This window comes from Phalacrocorax aristotelis, chromosome 19, assembly GCF_949628215.1.
Source record: "Phalacrocorax aristotelis chromosome 19, bGulAri2.1, whole genome shotgun sequence".
NCBI classification, from domain to species: domain Eukaryota; kingdom Metazoa; phylum Chordata; class Aves; order Suliformes; family Phalacrocoracidae; genus Phalacrocorax; species Phalacrocorax aristotelis.
Genome location: NC_134294.1, coordinates 7,041,382 through 7,063,096, shown reverse-complemented (window position 1 = coordinate 7,063,096; position 21,715 = coordinate 7,041,382). Strand labels below are relative to the sequence as shown.

The 21,715-nt window shown below is 44.0% G+C and overlaps 1 protein-coding gene across 4 annotated transcripts in view; it reads right to left on the bottom strand.

Moving 5' to 3' along the window:
• Positions 1-497: 497 nt before the first annotated feature.
• MIB2 (MIB E3 ubiquitin protein ligase 2) overlaps positions 498-21,715 on the bottom strand; it is a 52,167-nt gene continuing 30,949 nt past the window's right edge. For 3 of the 4 annotated variants that reach the window (XM_075114293.1, XM_075114294.1, XM_075114295.1), the window contains 15 exons: positions 21,333-21,527; positions 19,901-20,043; positions 17,786-17,893; positions 16,459-16,563; positions 15,554-15,716; positions 14,436-14,569; positions 12,320-12,468; positions 11,506-11,662; positions 10,685-10,839; positions 9,939-10,065; positions 8,345-8,575; positions 6,406-6,584; positions 4,398-4,582; positions 3,549-3,614; positions 498-1,720 (listed from right to left, as the gene is read on the bottom strand). In XM_075114293.1, coding sequence (XP_074970394.1) covers positions 1,479-1,720; positions 3,549-3,614; positions 4,398-4,582; positions 6,406-6,584; positions 8,345-8,575; positions 9,939-10,065; positions 10,685-10,839; positions 11,506-11,662; positions 12,320-12,468; positions 14,436-14,569; positions 15,554-15,716; positions 16,459-16,563; positions 17,786-17,893; positions 19,901-20,043; positions 21,333-21,527 — 2,339 coding nt within the window. In that variant the 3' untranslated portion in view covers positions 498-1,478. The remainder of the gene's footprint in view (positions 1,721-3,548; positions 3,615-4,397; positions 4,583-6,405; positions 6,585-8,344; positions 8,576-9,938; positions 10,066-10,684; positions 10,840-11,505; positions 11,663-12,319; positions 12,469-14,435; positions 14,570-15,553; positions 15,717-16,458; positions 16,564-17,785; positions 17,894-19,900; positions 20,044-21,332; positions 21,528-21,715) is intronic. The other variant, XM_075114296.1, reaches the window with a different exon arrangement.

Sequence of the window (21,715 nt, the reverse complement as noted above, 5' to 3'; positions counted from 1 at the left end):
TAATTTAGGGGTTAAATCTGATCCATTTTCATAGCTCAGAAAAATCTACTGAAACTATAACAGCCTCAAGTGAATATTCTGACAAAGATTATCTATTAGGAGTCAGAGGGTGGGACGCAGGAGTTTCTCACAACACCAAGGGATTATGCAGAAGTAGTAAATATTCCTGTAAATACCATATATTCCACAGAGTTAAAAACATCTGTAAAAGATTTGCCAGCTCTTTGCTAATGAACAAAGATAGTAGAGGAACACGATATTTTTGTTTGTTTTAAATATTGCTTGCAATACGTAACAAACAGTATGCTTGTGCATAATTGTGTCATTCAAGATATACACCACACACGCAAACACGTACGTGTACATACACACACGCATGGCACACTAGCCCTACAGGTTGTCACCACTTCCACCAACAGTTATTTTACAGGATGGACTCAGTGGATAATATTTCTTCAGTCGGACAGTTGGGAAACACAATACAGCTGGATCCATAGTTCAGCTACTGTTTGTACATTCATTTTAATGATCAGGAAAATATAGATTTTATTTTATTAAGTTTTTCTGCAAAACAAAAACAAAAATGAAATCCCTTTGTCTCATATCTTAATTATTACTATTTATTTTCTTTACACTTTGATTGGAGTATTTAACACCTGCCTTTGGCATTATGGATAGAAAGCTCAGAAGTCTCTGAACACACGGTTGTGGAAAAAAAAAAATAGAAGGAAGAAGAGTGTCACTTAGAGGTTAGAAATATTTGTTGTAACAACATATTTTCTCCAATCAGTGTTCAATACTTTATCTCTAAGGCACACACTCTGTCTTTCGGACCTCACTACATCCAGATTTGCCCCTGCCAGTCCAAGTTCTTGTTGAACCCGTAAGTACTAGTTCAGAGCGTGCTGTCTTAGGACATGACCTCCCTACCCCTGACAGGCGCTTGGGAGAACGGATGTTATGACTGATCTCCTCCGATGCCTCCTCAGGTGAAGTGCAAGCATATGCTTTGCCATTGCCTGCCAAGGTACAAGGTATATCCTCCTACAGCACCTCCTTTCAGAGCAGTGCAAGGCTGCAAATCTGACCCTGCAGGACACTAAACATGATGCAGTCACTGGAGTTGGATGCCGTTGAAGACATCTGCATACGGAAGCCTATTCGCCTCTGATTGGAAAGTCTCTTCTGCCTTCAGTAGACACATCAGTGTTCTTCACTTCACGTCCTTCTGATGGATCAGCAGCACAGGGTGAGGGGGCTGCCTGCCCTCAAGCACCAGTCCTTGGCCTTATGACACTAAGTAGAGGGGACTCCCCTCCTCCTCCACCCAAGTCACATCACTCATTTGCTTCCCTCTCTTTCAGGGTGGCTTTGCAGGTAGCCAAACACACCAGCCTGCCTAGCGCTTTTTGTCTAAAATGCAAACAAAAAAGAAGTAAAGGAGGGAGGTGGAAACGGGAAGGGAAGCAAGCACATCCTTAGACAAAGATCTGAATCCTCTCCCGGATAGCCTGCCGGCAGATGGGGCAGACAGTAAGGGCTGTGCTGCAGTTTGGGCAAGAGCCATGTCCACACTGGAAGACCAGTTTGATTTGGTCATCGATGCAAATAGGGCAGGTGATGCGCTCTTCCATCTGCCGGTAGCGGTTCTGCAGGTCCTCCATGAGCTTCCTCGGGTCTGTGGATTCAGAGCTTGGGCTGCACTCCACCTCGGTGCTGTCTGCAGGGGTGGAGAGCAGGAAGAGTTAGTCACTCGTGTGCCCTGCCTCATGCAGTGCCTCTTTAATTAGATTCTGCCCCTCAAGAGTAGCAATTAGTTCAGACTGCACTCTCTTCACTGACCCTTATCCAGGGATTCCTCAAATAAAAAGCCTGAGATGATGCTTTTTACAGACTGGCCAGTGTTGCTTTCCTCCATTCAGTTGCTCAGCTGGTTTGTGTATGCATGTGTTTTTGAGTTTGGTTGGTTGGTTTTTTTTTTTAAAGGAAACAAATTGTCATCTAAGATGTCCTGCCTTGGTTTTCTGAAATATGCTGCTGCTGCTACCTTCAAGTAAAAACATGTGATGTTCTGCCAGACTAGTCCAGGAATCCTTACAGCACTATCGGTGCTATGTTCTCTCAACCTCCTGTTCACATCTGGGATTCAAATTTCTGGTTAAGTCTTTCAGGACACACATGGTAAAACAAGAAGCCATTTGACGTCACTTACTTTTGCATACAGGAAGCTACACAAGTAGCGCCATTTTGGTCAACTCTATGAAATGAAAGAACCCCAAACCCTGGACAACGTCCAGCTTGGGTAAATAGACTCTTCCTGGTTTCAGCTTGTACAGCCACTGTTCATCTTCTGCTCCTCAATCTTTGCTTACGTAGCTTTACGCTTCAGTATAGACATCCCTTTCCCCAACATTCTGGCATTAGTTTCACTTCAGTGGTGCAAGAAGTGATTTCAAATCCATAAAAGTGAAGCAAGTTTGGGGACAGGGAGCTTGCTAAAGGCAAACAGTGAAGACATCACTGGTAGGGAAGCCCTGCTGACATTCTCAAGAGACCGTGATGTTCCTCCTCCAGCAGAAATCTGCATGCAAATGCCTCATGTGGAATTCTCATCACTATTTTGTTGCCAGTCTGTAGCAAAGACAAATGCTCCTGCCTACTGTCAGGTAAGCTTGCTCTTTTTTGCATTATGGAGTTCCAAAGAGGATTTCTGTCTCTGCCAGCTGTGTATGTCCAATGCCATGTGACAGAGTCTTGGCTCCCCTGTGCTTTTGTCCAGGCATCAAGTCACAAGACTATAGCCTGACTCCAACAAAGGAGTCCACAATGCTAAGTCACGAGCAGCAGGAATGAACGAACAGAGTTCATTGTCATGTGCACTTGCCCGAAGAGCGATCTCAGCTAGAAGGACATCAAGTCTCACAACTACTAGAGAAAAAGCTTCAGTGGGCAACCCGCATCGATTCCAAGGCAAGCGCAAACCGGCTGCTAGCTTGCCGATATGCACAACATTGCCCATTCTGGATGCTGAGTAATGTGGACAGAAGACAGTCTGTTTAAAACTGGGCTAAAGAGCTTTATCAAAACACTCCAGCTCAATGATTCCTGGGTAGCTGACTAATGCCAGCCCTGCACAGGCACCATAATTTCAGCTGAGGGAGAAGCAAGGCTGTCACAAGACTTAATTTCTCCTTTCTCACAAAATTTCACTGTTAAATCACTGCCTGTGAACAGACACATGGAGAATCTGATATTTGCTTTCAATCCACAAAATAAGCCAGGCACAGGACAAGCTTCCTCAAATGTCCTGTCCTGTCTGTGCAGCTTGAGCTTGGCCCACAACACCTGAGACTCTACCTTTTCCTCTCTAAAGGTGGTCAATGCAACAGGCACCCAACCCCACCCCAACAAACAAACCACCCAAAAACCAACAACAAACATCAACTCCTTTTCTTATGCTTATTTCACTAAAAATCATTGATGCTGCTTAAACTAACACTGTGCAGGACCCTTCCCACAGCACTTAACAGTAGGAACAGCGAACATACCTTGTTTCAGTTTTTTTGTTATTGTCACTTGACATTTGATGCACTTCTTCATTCTCCTGGAGCATTCTACCACGAATGACACAAGAAGAGATTACAATTACACCCACTGATGCCAGAATCAAGAGGAAGATGACAGACTCAAGAACATCAGCTTTGAACAACCTGAGACCTCCCTGGACAATTAAGAGATTGTTTCTGCATGGAAATGAGGACACTACCTTCTTTTTGAGCCACATCCTAGTCTCTTGGTTTTGTCTTTCCTACGGCAGTAGCAAATACAACACCTTTAAGTCCTCAGTGCTCTGTGCTACTGGAACTGCTGCACTGTGGATCAAAACAGCCCTTTGCTCCGAGGGAAAAGGATGCAGCTTTGGCACACAGTCCTTACCAAATTCCCTGTGGTCAGACTGTGAGTGCCTTCCGAGATAACTAACTTGCTGACATGGTTGAGCAGGCTCCATTAAAACAACTGAAATGCAAACCAGTAACAAAAGCCAGAGAAGAGGGAAATCCTTCTCAGGAGGTTTTTGACAGATAAAGCACTGCCAGCTAGAACTGAAACATCTGGCTTTCCTTCTGAATTATCCAGGGCATCTATAAGCACAAGCAAAGCTGCCTGGGGTCCGAATCCACAGGTGGTCAGAACACTCTGTCCTTTTCATAGATAGCTTTGGGCATCTTATTTAAGATGACGGTGCTGAAATCATGCTGGGATTGTTTCAGAACACAAACAGCTCAATAGTTCTGTGTCTAAATAGAGCTTGATTTATGGGAGTCCAGCTAGGGAAGCTACATGGTGGAACAGGAAATGAAAATTAAAAAAAGGAAACAAAACCAGAATGGACTTACCTTCACACACAATACTGTGCTGGCATGGGAAGAAGTGGATGAGCAAGGCCAGCTCTGAGCAGACCAGGCACTCTGTGGGGACTGCCACGCTCGAGACACTAAGGTTGGTCATTGTGTTGGGGGTGGTGTGCACACGGCGAAGGCCGCAGGTGATGGCTGAGCTATCTGAAGAAACCTGCTGATCCCTGCAACCATGAACATGCAATAAAATTTGAGCCACATACTCCAGGTCCTCCTTCAGCAACCAGTTAACGTTGTATTGATCCCTAGCAAACACTCCACATGGAGACAGAGCAGCAGATGCTCAGGTAGCACAAACCCGTGAACCTTCATTGCCCTAGTGGAACCAACTCAGCCTCTAGTGGCCAGCATTCCGACTGGATCTATCCAAAGAGTAGGGATGACTAATATTTACACAAGTTGAAACTGCTCTTTTGGAGGGTAACAGTAAGATATTGACAGTACACTCATCTGCTAGGAGGAGTCAGCTTTTAGGAGCTATTTAAAAAGTGCAGCCCTAGGGATCCTCCACATTTGCATGTTCCTGAAACGTGCCTGGGGTGGTTGTCGGTGAGTTTGCCTCTCTCATAACACAGGCTCAGATTCAGATGTCTGTCCTGGCATTATGAGCCCCAAATCCGAAGCCCTCAGCACCCAATCCATCCACTACTTTTCCTGCCAGCTGGTCATCTGCTAGCTAGACCTACTACCTAAACTGGGAGAATGATTCATGATTGAACAGAAGGGAAAACATTTGTTAGTAAATGACCATCCTTGTCAGTACTGCCAAGAAATCCCTGGCCCGCTACAAGCGTTGCGAAGGGGTGCTTTTTGGTCTTTTGATAGACAGAAAGTTTCTGGAAGGAAACTGCTATCTAGCTTCCTACCAAAGTGGCAGCAGCTTCATTATAAACACATATAAACCCCAGATACTCTTCCTCTTCTATCATCTATTTTATCTATTATTCCTCTCCTCTGACTTATTAACTGCAGTCAGACAAACAAGGTATAGCTAAACTATCCTGTCCTGATGGCTCCTGTGTGCAACGCTGGGACATGCCACGGTGTACTTAGGCCTGTGATCTAGCACACAGTACCCTGTCTGCAGTGGCTGCCTTAACTCTGCAGACACACACCCAAATCCTCCAGGCAAACCTCAACACAGAAGCTGAAACCAGTACACTGTTATGAGAAATGTCAGTCTGAAAGAACTGGCATTCTTTAAGCAAAAAATCCTTAATCCAACATATACTCCACTGACAAAATTCTTATGGAAGATGTTTAAAGGGACACATTTCACCTGTTATTTACAGTGGACCAGAAGCGTGGCCAATTACAGTGGCTGCCGCATGGTTCCTCCTCCAGCAGTAACATGACTGCGGGTCTGTGCCCTCAGATCAAACAGAACTCTGCCTTCATGTTTGCGAAGTCAAAATGCAAACAAACGTTTCTTAGAACCTGAGATAAAGCCGTCTTTTACTCGCTACTCTCCCTTTGGCATTTTCTCAGCTATTTCTCTTATCAGTTGAAAAACAAGCATTTATCTAGCTCTGGAATAAATTCTGCAGATTTTGGTGCCTGCTTTTTTGTTGCACTTCCCCTCTGTTTAGACTTTAAATATCTGTAACTGCAGAATCTAATTAAAAGAAAAACAGAACCCAGAATTACTCTACAAGACAGAAGTTGCTCTTGGCTTCAGTGGCCAGTCTTTTCAGATTGCCTCAGGGCTCTCTCTAAGTCAAGAGGGTGAGTTTGCACCAAGCAGTATTAATCTGCTCTTCCCAACTCCTTCAAATGGCAGTAAGCATCCTTAAATAACCCCTCCAGAAACACAGGGTCAGCAGCCAGCTCCAGATGAAACAGGAGGTGCTCAGACTGACATCAAAGTGTTTCAAAGATGCTTCATCCCCCCAGAACTGCTGCGTGCGGTGACACCACAGCGCTGTGGGAGCACTCTGCATTTTGCCAGGAAGTGTACTGTAGCTAATTTCCAGAGGACATGGTTTACCTGAATTTCTGTGAGAAGTCTTTGACGATCTGGACAACCCTTCCATCTGTAATGAGGTCTAAAGGAGATTTTCCCCGATGGTTTGCATAATTAATATCTGCTCCTTCTTGTGCTAAGTAACATGCAATTGCAGTTCCAACATTCATCTCTACATTTCCAAGAAAGCCAGAAGCCTGCAGCTAAAAGATGTTGAGAAACACTCTGTTAATAGAAAAAATTTCTGTCATGTGGCTTTGATCTGTATCAAGTTCTAAACAAAGTCTTAATCCTTATACTTGCAATTTGCAAGTGCAATTTAGCATATTTTTTTTAAAACACAAAAAGATCCCTCAGCATGTAAATAGCAGATTCAAATCTTGCATTCCAGCAACAAGAGTGGATAAGACTGGTCCTAACTGGTGCTAATCATTACTAATCATAATAATAGCCATTTGCTTCTTCAGGTAGTGAAAAGGAAAGTACACTGGAGACTCCACAGTACGTACCAACTGATGAACAGCTGGTCTACGGAGCCCTAACTGACAGCTATTTAAAAAGCCAAGGTTTTGTGTACATTATCCAAAATAATTTGAAGTCAACAAACATTTTCCACTGACTTAAAAGAGCAGGGCATGTAGATCAGGGCAAGTGAAATTAGACGTGAAGTAGTCTACAGCATCTAGATACAATGCTACTGTAAACAGTATTGGGAATGACATGCACAGATCCCTCATCTTGCTTTGAGACCTTCTGCGTCCAGGACCAGCTACTGACTGTCCCTTTGAGCACAAGCAGCTAGCAAAGCTGTTTGCCATGAGATGATAAAACCCAACCTTGCCACTGACCCCTCTGCTTCAATTTGCAGGCAGAGAAATTCAGAAGTGATTACTGAGCTGGTGTGGGGTGTCTCTGCAGAATGTCAGTGGCTCAGCAAGCCTGAGGACCTAAGGCCAGAGCATCTTTGGCCATGCACTTGAGCCATCAACTCACACTATCAACACAGGTAGCGTGGTAACGAGCAGGATGGAAGAAGAGCAATGCAGTTGGCTTTTCCAAGCACCAACAGGTAGAAAGGAGGAATGGGTGGTTTGGCACACAGCGTGCAGCCCTTCAGAATGTCGGTTTAATTTACTCTGATCGTTTCAAATTATGATTTTAAAAAAATCTATGCCAGATTTTCCAATGTACTCAATTATCCCCACAATGGAAACATTCTCACTCCATCCAGAAAGCATAACCAATGTTTGCACTCTTGGTTCGCACTGCAAATCTGGTGTGTGCATATGTTGACATTTACATGGATGGCAGAACACGTTGAAGGGCTAATTTAATACCTTTGCCAAAAAGTCAGACTGCGCTTCTAGTCCTTGGCATATCACGCACTGATTTCTAGATCAAAGGCCAGTCCTGAAAGGCCTTATATATCTATGAATACAGAGCAACATAGTGAAATCCAGTTCAGGCTTTGTAACAACGTAGCCTTCACGCTTCAGCCTGATACATCTCACCTCTCATGTTCTGCTCTACATCTGCAGATAACTGGGGTGTCTGTGGTTAGCTATCCTCATATTTTCCATGCCATCAGACAGAAATGAATTGCTGTGGTTCTGGGCCACGAATTAAACCCAGGACTCTTGGCTCTGCAACTGGATTCATGACCTTTCCCATGTCAAGAAAGAAGCGCACAATGCTAATAAAAATATCAGGGGAGACAGTATGAATTGTTGTCTGACTATGTGCAGTTTCATGCTATAAATTCAAGCATACCCTCAGCGGCCTCAGAGGATCTATTCTTGCTTTCCCACAAGCAAGAAGGTTTGTTGCCACGCTTTCCATCTGAACTGGCTTTACAAAATTTGCCTGCCTTCTTTTGCCCCCTTAGATCCCACTATCTGCTGTCGTTCTAACATCAAGCATTTCCCTGCCCTTGATGCTGGAATTTCTCCTACTCCCAGCTCACCTTGGAAAAGAGGGACAACCCCATCTCCCCTTCACCCTTCTCCACCATGACGGACATTAGCTGCTGCCGTTCCAAGGCAATGTGCATGGCTGTGTCCCCATCCTCATCTTCAGCATTGACATCACTGCCTTCGCTAACCAGCAGCTGCACCATCCCTACGTGTCCCTGGATGACAGCCAGGTGCAGCGGTGTCTGGTTACGGTTGTTCTTGAGGTTGACATCACAGCGACCCTTGAAGAGAAGAATTGATCAGAGTGAGTTGTTGCTGCAGAGTGTGGCTGAAGAAGAGTGCAGCAGCTGTGGTGCTTGTTGAGGCTCCAAGTCTCAAGTCCACCCTTGTCACGACAGCAGTATAGGGATCTCTAAGAGAGCTTTGTGATCCAGCCCTCTGTATTTTAGCTATATGGCCCAACCACCTCATATCAAGAAAGGGAGGATCAGAACCCAAGTGTCCAACTGACACACAGACAACGTTTTCCTGGTGATGACTTGGATATGACAACTCATCACTTCCCTGACACAAACAAACCCTGGAACTACTCGAAGCAAACAGTCATGGACTAGCTCCTCTAAAGCAATATTAATTCCTTCCTGCCTGTTGTACTTTGAGCTCCCCTCTTCAAAGCAAAGAGGAGAAAAACCTGTTCAAACCTGAATCATTCTGCCAAACCTGCAGGGAAAAGCAGCAGCAAGGGTTAGAGACAGCCAGCCTTTAAAGATATGGCTATGCTAATGCAGTGTTATGCCAGAAATAGAGCAATCATAGTACTAAGTAGTTAGTGCTCACAGACATCACTCCTCTAAAAGCACTCATTTGTAAATCCATTAAAGCCTTGTTGTAGTGGTTTGGATGCACTTGTAAAGATGAAGGTACTCATACAACAAACCACTGAGAAGAAGAAACAAAACCCAGGAGTGCTGACATGTAGTTGTCACCTTCATTGCTGCTATAACCCGAAAGCGCTGACAGAGGCTACCTTTGACTCCACAAAAACCAACAGCAAAACGCCAGTTAGATTAGCAATGAAAATGGCAAACTGAAGGATGGCAAAGAACGCTGCTCACCAGGGGCAGGTCTAGCACTTAAGACTGACAAAAGGTAAATAACCTGGAATAAACATGTCAAAATATTTTGTTCTGCATTCAAATGAAAGAGATGTCTTCAGACATTCTTTCATTAAAATGTAAAGTGAGAAACCCACCACAGAACAACCAGTAGCTGGGAAGCTTCAGCGTACACCTGGAGTGAGGGAAACTGAGCTCTGACCTGTACCTATGAGGAAGGGAAGGTTCTAAATACGCACCTACACACTCCTCAATGAGCAGGTTACCAGCTATTCTCAAGTTCTTCCCTTCATACCCACCACTTCACTGAACATTTCCCAGCAAGTTCCAACCCACTTTGTTCAAGCCTAAAAGATACCCTTCTCCCCTACTGCCAAAGGAAAACGCCCCCAGGAATGACAACTCTTCAGAGAGACAGAGACATTCTTGTGAGTCCCAGCATTAACTCAAGAGTGCTTTGGAAACATGGGGGTTTCGGGGTGGGACAGATGGAAGTCGTTGTTGTTGGTGGCTTGGTTTTGTTTCTTACCTCTTTGATGAGAATTTCTGCCACTTCTTTGTGATTATTGAGAGCAGCAAGGTGCAGGGCAGTGAAGCCATCTTCCTTTTTGGAGTCAACCAACTGCCGAGCTCTTGCTAGAATCTTCTTTATGGCTCTGGAGTGTTGGAGGTTAACAGAGATGGCAGAGTTACTTTATCAGGAAGGAAAACAATGCAAGAGGCAGGCCTGTCTTTTCTGCTCAGTAGTTACAAATGTTCATGTTTTAATAGACAGCACCGTGAGCTGGCACCTGTGATGCAGAGCACTCCCTCTGTCACACAGATTGAATTACAAGAATAAGACAAAAGCCCTCAGTTCATAAACAGGGTAGAGTCACACTGCTATGAAAATAATGAGCAGATTTATCCTTGGAAGAATTCCAGAGGTTCTCAGTTAGACACAGTCTTTTCAAGTACTGTTTACGACAGACCTCCTCCTGTCCTTCCATGTGTGAACCCTAACACCTAAGGAGACTATCCAGAAGCAGACAGATCTCCTAGCCAAGCTAGGGAGGTAAAAGATGGGATGGGGAAAGCAGGCAGCAGTTTCACGTGAATGCATGAAGGAGGGAAGGAGGGCAACAGCTATACCTAGCCATATCTAAACCCAAGAAATGTATAACCAACCATTTTCTTCCTAGCTTTCTAGAATTACATCTGCTACCTTCTTACTGTTAAGACAGCAAACACAAGTTAACATCTGTAAAAGCAGTAAAAATGAAAAATGTCACTTACAGCTTGTTGCCTTTTAGAGCAGAATAGTGGAGCAGGTTGAAGCCTTGAGAATTCTGGGCAGTGAAGTCTATGTTCGGTACTTCAGTGAGAATCTCAATAATGACCTTGTAATCTGCAGTGATAGCATAATGCAGCGGGGTGTCTCTCTGGGAATCCTGTACAAGGATACCAAAGCAGAATACAGGTCACATCTACTCCAGGCCAAACATCACAGGCATCCAGAGCAGTTTCATAGCCTTTGTGAAATAATTTCTCCAGGACTTGAAAGCAGCTGCTGAGCAGACAGGTGCTAACACTCCTGACGAGCTTCAAGAAACTGACCCAGCACAGCCCATCCCACCATCATATAAGCACACCCTGAAAACGGGCTATGTCCAATTCACCATCGCTGTCCTTCAAGTTCCTAAAAGTCAGCCTTAAAAATCTCACCGCTCCTTACTGCTGGGAACAGGAGTGTTTCAACAACACATTAGCAGCAGGTCAGCTCTCACTAGAGGCCCAAGTTGAGCACAGCAGAGAGAGAACTACCGGACTGAGCTGAGCAGGCTCATGACAATGAAGGGGCAGACCCAAACCTGGAATTTCAGACTACTGAAGTTACAGCAATACTTCTGTGCAATGCACACAGTAGTGCATTTTAAGATAATTACTTCAGATTCTACGAAGCAACAAATGGTGAGAGACATAAAGAAGCACCTTTTCCCACCTCAACAAAAAAAAAAAACCAAACACCAAAAACAACCAACCCAGAAACAAAAAACCAGCCCCACCCCGCCCCAACACACCCCACCCCCCAAATCCCACAAAACCCAAAAACTTACAGGAAGGTTGACATCACAGTTGAGCTCACAGAGGGTCCGCACCACCTCTGTGTATCCTTGACTGACAGCAACATACAACGCTGTGCACTTTGCATTGTTTAACAGGTCTGCACTGGCTCCTTTACCAATAAGCACATGGGCTACTTCAGCTTGGTTTCTGATTTAAAAGCAAGGAGTAAAACAGATTAGATTCAATCCTGTGCAAACAGTAAATTCTTCCTCCTTGCAAGGCAACAGAACTTCTCATGTTTTGAATCCTCTCGATCTCATCCCACTTCTTCTTAGTATTAAAGAAAACCAAAAACAAACGAAAAACCCACAACAAAAAAAACCAAACCCAAACCAAACCAAAAACCCACAACAAAGTTTTTGTACTCTAGAACGTGCTCTCTCTTTGCTTTAAATCAACAGGAACCTCCCACTCTTAATCATGAAGCCTTCCCTGGTAACTGACAACACAGTTCAACCTTTCATCTTGCTCTGGAAAACATATGCACTTACAGAAAACAACCAACCAAACCACTCCCCCATCACCCTGAAAAAAGAAAACCCTCTAATTACCAAAACTTGTTCTGATTTCCCCCAAAAATTCCTAGCATGGAAGCTGACCTAGCTGTGGAGGTCAAATTAGTGCACTATGAAATGCACCTGTGGCCCTGAAGCTCAAGGGCCGATTTCTAACATAAGGTAAAATCAGAGAAAAACCTCCATCAGCCACACACCCTTCACACAGCCTGACCAATTATATCCAGAAATGTCCTTCTGCAGCCCTTTTGGTCTTGTATCAGGGAGAGCAAGAAGAAAGATATCCTACCCAAAGGCTGCGTAGTGCAGTGCTGTATCCCCCTCTTCATCCCTTAGGTTGACACTGGCATGTGCCTGCAGCAAAATCTTCACAACATCCAGATGCCCCTGATAAGAGGCAATCTGCAGGGCAGTTCTGCCCTGGTTCTTTGTGTCGACCTGTAGGAAGGGCAGAGACACAGCAAACAGCTTGATTAGGAAAGACCTTGCCTTGTGTTCAGGCCTTAGCTCTGTTCTAGAGCAGGGTGGAAGTCACTAGCTGTAGAACAGTTGCAGGCTCAGAAATGCTAATCAGAATCTGTGCCCCATTGGCTCCACATCAACTAGAAGGCTGACCTTGTCCCAGAATATTTCTAAAGGGGAAGGGGACAGCACATTTAGAGAAGAAAGGAGAAGCGAGTGAACAAAGCTGGAAGCCAGGGCTCTAATTGCGGCTCTGATGCCAAATCCCTCTACGCCTGCAAGCAGAATACTTCTGGCCATCTCTGCCAACAACTCTTTCCCAACAGGAAAATGTGTGATGAGATCAAATTAGCTTTGCACGCGGCTTTGAAGGTGCCAAGTCCCTGTTGTTCTAAGTTACTCCAGGTACTTCACTGGGCACAGTGGCTGGAGGGTGTATCACAGTGTTGAAGTGCTACAATGAGATTTTTTGAGAATTAAAGGAACAGAAGAACAAAGAGAGGCCATATGAAAGGCAAGGAAGGAAAAAAAAAAAAAACCAAAGGAAAAGAAACCACTGAGATGAGTGGGAGGCTAAGGAGAAGGGATGAAGGAGCTAGCAAAACCTCAGCAGACTGGCAAGGAGCACAAAGAGTTTTTTCCCTGCACTTGGTTCTATGCAGCAGGAGAGCAGGACAGGCAAAACTTCTCTTGATTCACTCAAAATGATGGGTGAGTCATTTAGGAAAGGAGGCATTTAGAGGCACTGTGTTATTCCTCCATTTACACAAGACAGACAATGCTGATAAGCAGGAAAGGCCTTGGCAAGCATTTCTATCTTGCACTACTTAGTGAGCCTCGAATCCAGTCTCCTCTTGCTGTATATAACACTCTAACAGAAATAACTGATTTATTAATATAAGTATTACAATAGAAATAGAATGTAGAATAGAAATAGAAATCTAATTAAAATAACTAATAACATAATGGATTCCTGACTCTTGGCACTTTCTTAGCTGGGATAAAGTCGATAGTTGCAGGTATGTGTCTATTCCTCCTATCTCCTGAGGCCCCATTAACTTTGCAAATAAAGAACTACAATAAATACCAGACAACTAACCACTAAGCCAGCTTCACAGGGGTTTCTTCACAATTGATCCTAGTTTTTCTGGTTCACGTATCCAGCTGCTCCTGCCAGCCACGCAGACACAGCCTCAACAAAACTTACATTTTGTTACCAATTGTTTCCAAGGACACTGCTGAAATACTTTGTTCCCTCATTCTCTTTTTTTTAACCTGTTTATAAACCCTGTACCTCTCACTGAAGCAGCCTGAGACTTCAAACAGGCAGCTTGAAAGAGCAATGATTTGAGTAGATGTAATCCTAACAGCTTGGCACTCTGCAAGCACATGAATTGTTCAGCAACAGGTCAAGCCCAGTTCCCTGCTACAGTCAGACATGAGATAAGACATTGCACAGACATGCACAGCATCAGGATCTGGGCACCTTTCCTCTTTCCTGAGTCCAACAACACCATTTTGCAAGGTCATCTAAGGCCAGACACATTCAGCCAGACAGAACTCATGACTCTTTTCAAAGAGAGGCTAGACACTCGGCCATCTTGTTACTGTTTTTGTATAGATAAATACCTCTCCCCCTACTTCTACAGGTGCAGTGTCCGTACAGGAAATCTGGGAAAAGTCAGCTTTGGAAACATGCTGTAAGGACTTAACTCTAGTTCAGATTTAATGCCACAAACTGGAGCCACAAAACATACATTTGACATACAAATTTAATCCTACATTGCAGCAAAACAATTTTCCAGTTATTAGGAGCTAATACTAGGTCTGAAAAATTTATTATTTTTCTCCCATCCTTTTCCCCACTTGACTACAAGATTTTAAGACAGTATTTTAAAGAAGAGCAACAAAAAGTAACCATTCAGGATGTCTTCAAAACTTGCCTTGTCTGGGTACTTCTGAAGGAGCTCCCGAACTTTAGCTGCATTGTTGAGTGCTGCACAAATGACCAGGCAGCCTGCATGCTCTGACTCTGTCTTCTGGGACAGCAGTTTCTCCAATACAGTAATCAAAGTACCTGGTAGGAACGAGAAACGGCCACAGGTTAAGAGGGCCAAAGACCATGTGAATACAGGTGTACAGCTGTATTACCACAGTACGGGCCTGCTGTACCTCTAATACTTAGCTCATGCAAAGAGCTTTAAAAATTTGTGGCTTACACAGAACTTTTGCTTTACAAGTCTGATGTTTTGAGAACACAAAAGACACAAGACCACGCTACAGAAGATCAACACCAAAAATCACTACTAAAAGGCAAGTAATCTGAAGAGGAACACATGGTTTTGGGGAGGATGTTGTAGGGAAGAAATACATACAGGTCCTTCCAGATGGGGCCTCTAATTGCAGACTTTTGAGAGCCTGAGAGGACAGAGGCGTTACAGTTCTCCAGACAAAGTTAAAAAACTTGGGCTCACATGCAAGTTCCCCTTGAGGTCTAACCTGAACAGTTTGAGACCCATCTACACAGCAAAACAAAAAAACTGCCAGGTCTGTCCTCTCTCCCGCATGATCCTGACATCTAAAGGAAGTAAGTATGGTGAGGCTGCAAAAAATGTAATGAGAAGAAGTACAAAACAGACAAAATCCCCTCCACACATCACGTGATCCCAAATTCAGTTTCAGGGTGGACTGGGCAAAATAACTGTTGATTTGACAATACTTCCACACAACGACCCGGGAATATTTCACAAGCATCCAAGAATTAGTACCCTCTTACAGGAAATGCAGCAGGATGGAACACAAAGTTGAGACAGATCAAGGCGGAAGCAAATACTGAACTAGGGTAGTGCTACAGTTAGCATTCCTGAGTCCTAAATTTCATATTTTCCTGTTAAGGCCAGCTTCGCTTCCCCAGTAAGGCACAGCTTCGTTCTGGAGCTCTGTCTGGGGAAGAACAGGCAGCTGGAGTCTAACACTGTCCAAAGAGTGTTGCTGTTGTTACAGCAGAGCAACCATTTCACAATCCCTGACAGTCCAGACATCTCTGTTCTCACTATCTCACTTTTTGATTCCTTTGCGTTCTCCGTTGTCATGAGGTTTGCTTCCTCGTCTCTCTGATAGGCTGTCAGGCAAGCCGGGTTAAACGTCCAGGACTGCCCTCCAACCGACACTCGCAAATCTCCATCCCCATAGACTTTGATCACTTTGCCGATGTGCCCTAGGGTCTGCAATGGAAAGAGAGAAATGATTTTTAAGAGATAAGATGCAGTATGCTGTGCATCTCAGAGCCAATGCAATGCTTCTAAGAGTGGTTTCGCAGGTGGCACTCCTGCTGTGTGAAAAGAAGCACTGAACAGTAACACACTCGCAGACAGCTCCCACTTCAAGGACACCAGAGGGTTATCAGCAGTTCCTCTATTACTGGTTTTACATAAGAAGGGTTTCCCAGACACATTACAAATGTCTGGAGAGGAAGGTGGTGAAACAACAAAACATGGTCTGAAGAACCCTGAGAGAACTGATAAAACCAGGACTAGGAAAGGTTTCCTCTGTGCATTTAATTGCTCCTGGAGGACACCTGTACTCCGCTTTTTAGCCATACTGGTCTGATCAGACCATTTTTCCACTTGGACGCTTTCCTGCCTCACTCCAGAGATTTAGAGAGGGCATAAGAGGACTTGTTTACTTCGGTTAGCGAAACCTCTTATCTGACTGACTGGTAGCCAAACCCTTTGTCAGATTCCCCATCTACCCATTTTGCTTTGGGTGCTGCAATAGGATTGTATTACCAATAGCCAATAGGACTAGGCAACATTTATTTTGCAAGGCCTCGGCAGTCCCAGAAAGGTCTGTGCACTCACTGACCAGCAGGAATACTGGAGGGCAATGCAAGCCCAGTCACTATTACTAATTGCTTGGGAAAACTCAGGAAGTTACTGGACTGTCCTGGAACTGGCGCGCACTCACAGGTGCCATTTCATCTGTCCACTCCCCATGACCAGGTTGGAATCGCTTCACTGTTTCCATATCATCTATCACCCGGACAACATCACCAACCCAAAAGGTGTTGAGCTACAAGAAAAAGAAAGTCATAAGCTTTTGGGGGACGAAGCCAGGAAAAAAAAAAAATAGCCATCAGCCCCTCCGTCCCACCCCCGCCCTCAGAAAACCCCACCACATACAAGAAGCCCATTGACTCAAAAACCAAGGTATTACAAAACATAAGTATGACTCCCAAGAAATCTGTAATCGCTCCACTGCAGGATGAACAGCCCTTGGACTATGGGGTATTTCCGTGTTAAGCCAAGTGCACATTTAAGAAGGGAAATAATTTGGGACAGAACATTTTTCTTCTTTAAACCATTTATAATTTGTAGCAGTATAAAGTACACATGGAACTTCCCTTGGTCCATCTCCTTACTATACCTGACTTAGCACTGGAGATTTTAATTCCCTTTAATAAGGATGTTAAATCTGTTTATTATTTAAAACAGAGAAGGGAAACCAGAGTTTATCTGTACTGGTAATTTGCCAGATGCTCCCTCTGCTCACTGAGCTAAGAAGGCAGCACTGTCAAAACACACTTTTCAAAGCAGACTAATTCTGCGCAAAACAGTCTGACACTGCATTTTTCCATTTGTATTGGGAGTTTTTTGCACCATGACCTTGTTCAGGTCTTTCAGAATTCTGTAGTCTTCCAGCAGCTCCTTCCATACCTATTAGCCCTGTTTCTAATCATCCACATTTCAAGTCCTCAAACCTCTGGGGAAGGCCAGAGCTATGAGCTTTAGAAATGCAGGCACAAAATTAGAAGAGCTGGATTAAAGGCTCAGGTGATCCAGAAGAATCAGAGAGAAGCGAGAGAAAGAAAGATCCAAAAAGGAGAATAACATGAAGACACAAGAACAAGGAAGAAAGCAAAATCAAATGGAAATGATGTAGAAGAAGGTTCATCACAGATGAAAGGTAGCTGCAGAAGGATAAGCTACTGTTACCACTCTTATCAAAGAAGCTGAAAATAAGAAATGGCATTTACCTTACAAACTTACAACATTTGAAATGCAAAGGTTCATAAAACTGGACAGCCTAGTAGCCCAACTCCCACTGCCTGCAACCATCTGTCTTGGCTCTGATGGCTTGCAGGAATCCCTGCCTAGAACTACTGCTTTTAGAATAGCGGTGTATTTCTTTGGCACTTGCTTGAGGCACGTTGTGTCCTAGCACAGCAGGCTAAATTGACAGCTATTCCCTGCAGCATTTCTAGTTCTGGCCCAGCTCACCTATCAGCACCTACCTTAGTCAGAGCTCCAGGATGGAAAGTCCAGCGGGTTTCACTGTTGAACTGGACCCTCACGTCCCCTCTGTCCGTGATTCTGTGCACAGTCCCTGTCTGGCCAATGAACTTTTGATAGGGGGAAAAAAAAAGTAGGGGAAACCCCCTAAATAAATCACATTGCTTAATAGTGGGGAAAGCAGGCATCCAAGGCATAGATGGCTAAATTACCCACCATTTCCAACTCACAGACTAACAGTGCTCCCAAACCTGCTGTAAATGAGTTGCAGTCTGATTTTCTGCAAAAGGAGGGGAAGACTGCTTAGGAAGCTCCTCTAAAGTAGCAGCATATTGGGGGAGGAGGGTGATAGGAATAGTGCAAAAACCCTTGAAAATGCAGCACAGATTGTCCTCATCTTCCCAAATGACAAAGGTGGGCAGAGATTAAGTTATTTTGCAGTATAATACCAGCAAGGCATGCTCTGAGAGGAAGAAAAAAAAAAAGAGGGCACGGTAGAGGAGACTACACAAAACATAGCTGTGTAGTGCAGTATCCTATATCTGCTGATTCTGGCAGGTCCTGAGCAGCTGGTAGTTTTGAAGGAGACAAAAAGTACCGATTTCCAGGAAGACAGGAAGTTACCGTTTCTCTGTTTAATATCCCTCTCTACACCTGCATTCGCCAACAACAGGAATTCAGAAGTGCAGAGGTTTAACAACCTAGCAGACTATGTTAGCTACATGGCAACATTCAAAAACTATAGCTTTGGGGATGAAGGCCTTAGCTGGAATAAAAAATTCATGGCTCGACTGACAGCCTTCTTAAAATTCATGCCAGAAGATGGTAAGTCTCTGCCTGGCAGGCAAAAAAAAACAAAAAACAAACAAACAAAAAAAAAAACCACAAAAAAAACACCCACAAAAGAGACTGATGCTCAGTGAATAGATTTCCACATTGAAACTGCAACGGCATACTCTGCCTTAACATTTTGAAGTGTGATTTCAAAAAGACCGCTCGCCTACAGGGCAGGTCGGGCTAGGATACACATATAACCCATCTTTATAACTTTATAGCACTGCTTCCTGTACCAATGCTTCAGAGAGCTGTCTCAGAATAAGACCTGCAGGTTATTTAGACCTGCAGGTTATTCAGTGTAGCAGGCATTCGGGTTGCTTGTGGCTGTACACTTCCCTCACTCTCCAAAAAGCCACTTCTATACAAGTTACTAACACAGGCTCAGAGACAGATCTTATTACTGTAATGGTGAGTATCAGTTGTGATTTTGTCTTGCAGTAAATCTACTGCACAACAGCAGTGCTGCCTTCAACATGTGAAGGTCATTTAATCTATTTGGGGCAATAGCTGTAGACTACTAAAAGCCAAGAAAGTTGACTTAAGGAGAAACAAACCTTTTAATTTAAATGGCAAATTTATTCATTTAGCTGTTAGCATTTCGTCTGAATGTAAGCCCATACTGAATGTTCACAATGCCCTTGAGACTCACTTCCATGTGGCCCCCTGAGATGCTATACTACAGTAATAGGTGCTGTTTCTATCTTTACTTCCTCTACTATCCGAGCTTTTTTCAGACAACAGGTGACAACAGACTGATAGCGCTTCAAACTAAAGACAAGACAACAGGCTAAGCTCCAAGAACATCATATGGGCTGAGATATTTTAGCCCTGGCCAGGGATAGAGCCCACTCTTGACAAAACACATAACTTTTGTTAGCAGTAATGCACAGTACAAAAGAAGCCAAACAGGGAATGGATCCAGAACTCCAAGGAAAAGATCCATGGCTCGTTTAAAAACAAACAAACCAGCCATCAGTTTTTTGCACTGGCTTCCAAGACTTTTGAGCAACTCTTTTGACCCATTGTAGACTCTTAGAAATTATGCAGGGCTCCACAAGAAAATTCTCATACAACACAGATTTATCTGAGCCTAAAAATAAATTACTCCAGTGTCCTATCACTAAAGATTTTGTATTTATGATTCAGTCAACACAATATAAATATAGAAAATAACACATTACACAAAGATGTTCTGGTAACTTCCTAGCCAGTGCCTACTTATATAGCCTGAGATAGTGACTGATGTATTACCGAGAGAATAGGAGCAAGCAGACGCATACCTCAGCCATTTTAGGATTCCAGCCACCATGGCCCTCCTGCATCTCCCGCAAGATGTCAATGTCCAGCAGGCATTTCACTTTGTCCCCATGCTGGAACGGATGCCTGTCCGTGCTTTCTTTCCTCTGCAATTCAGCTGGTTTTCCTAAGAGAAGAATGACACCACCCACATACATGCAGGATGCAATAATATGCTTTGCATCTCATTTGGCTTTGTAACAAGGGTTGCAAATTAACATAGGCTTAATTGGGGCAGAACGATGCAAACCCCTTTTTCTACTGTGGAGTATGGCTTACACGCTCTATGGGGCAGCACTATGAAGAGAGATCAAGAGGATTTAGCTCTAACTGGATATTGAGATGGGTTAAACGTGTAGTAGTTCTAACAAGACACTATTTTGTCCCTTACGAGAGAGGGGAATGCCTTTGGATGATGCCCCTCATGTCATGTCAGACATCATTAGCTGTTCTTAGCAATTCAGTCACCCACAACTGTTGTTCTGTAGACACACCCACACAGTACTTAAAATAAGTTCTCCTCCACAGGCAGCCACATAGCTTGCTTTCTGGAGTGCTTTACCCTCCTAGTCTTCCTGTATAGCAAGAGGCCGTACCCCTGGAAATAAGCTCTCCATCCAACCCTTCCCTTCCCTCATGTTCTTGCCAAGCTGCTCAAAGAGAGAAAAGAATGAGAAAGACCTGATTCTGCTGCTGCAAACTCAGGAACAGACCTCTCTGTTTTCCTTCAGGGGAGCAAAAGATGGCCCCTGAACCTCATTAAAAAAAAAAAAAACAAAAAACTAAATTACGCCTTCGTAAAAATGTTGCAAGTCCAAAACCACAAGTAGCTTCCTTGGTTTCAACAGAGTTAAGAGGAAAGGTGGACTGCAGCAAGTTGCCTATATAGACATCACCTTTTTCCATGACTTTTTGTAATCTCCCTGCTGGGCAAGTATTTGGCAGCTCCATTCTCAGAAATCTCCCTTTTGTTACATTCCCCTTCAACACACTTTTTGGTCCAGCAGTACAATAATATTTGCTTTCTAAAAACACAGTGAACACCAGTTGGACCACCACTTGCCTGAAGAATGAAAAACTTTGGATTAACAAAACTGACAGTGGGTTGAAAACTCTGCTGACAGATGCAGGCACTCCCAAGGGAATTTCATGCATTGGCAGCAGTAAGAAGTTGCCTTGGCAGAAGATCCCTCCCTGGGATACAGCAGTGGGCATCTGATGGTCTTACAGTCTTACCACTGAAAGGCCGAACTAGCCACTCTGAAATAAAGCAATATGTTCACATACAGACCACTTTAAAATGCTAAGTATTATGTGGGAACTTTACACCTGCTGTCTTCCAAGCAAAATGGGTTTAGTGTCAGGAAATGGCAGCATGAATCAGAATTTCTCAACAGAAGACTTGTCTCTACGCACCTAATTTTGGGAGATGCTCTTTGTAGTAAAAGCCACCAGATGCCTCCACAGTACATTTCAGGTCCACTTTTCCCTTGTGTCCAACTCTGTAGACGTTTGTAGTCCCATCAGACCACGTGACGCTGGCCACGCTGCGTCCCGTCTCTACATCCCAGCCACGAATATCGACCACACGTCCAGTTTTACCTTCACCACCTGATGGAAAAGAGGGGGAAAAAAGTGTCCAGCTTGCATTTTCACTGAGACCAATATAGAGAAACTCACCTGACACTGGGGTATTTACTGAGATATGATTTAATAATGTTTTTACCTTAACTAAGGAAAAAACAAGGAAAAACCTGCCTGTTTTCCAACTGTTCACCACAGAGGAGTAAGCACAGAGC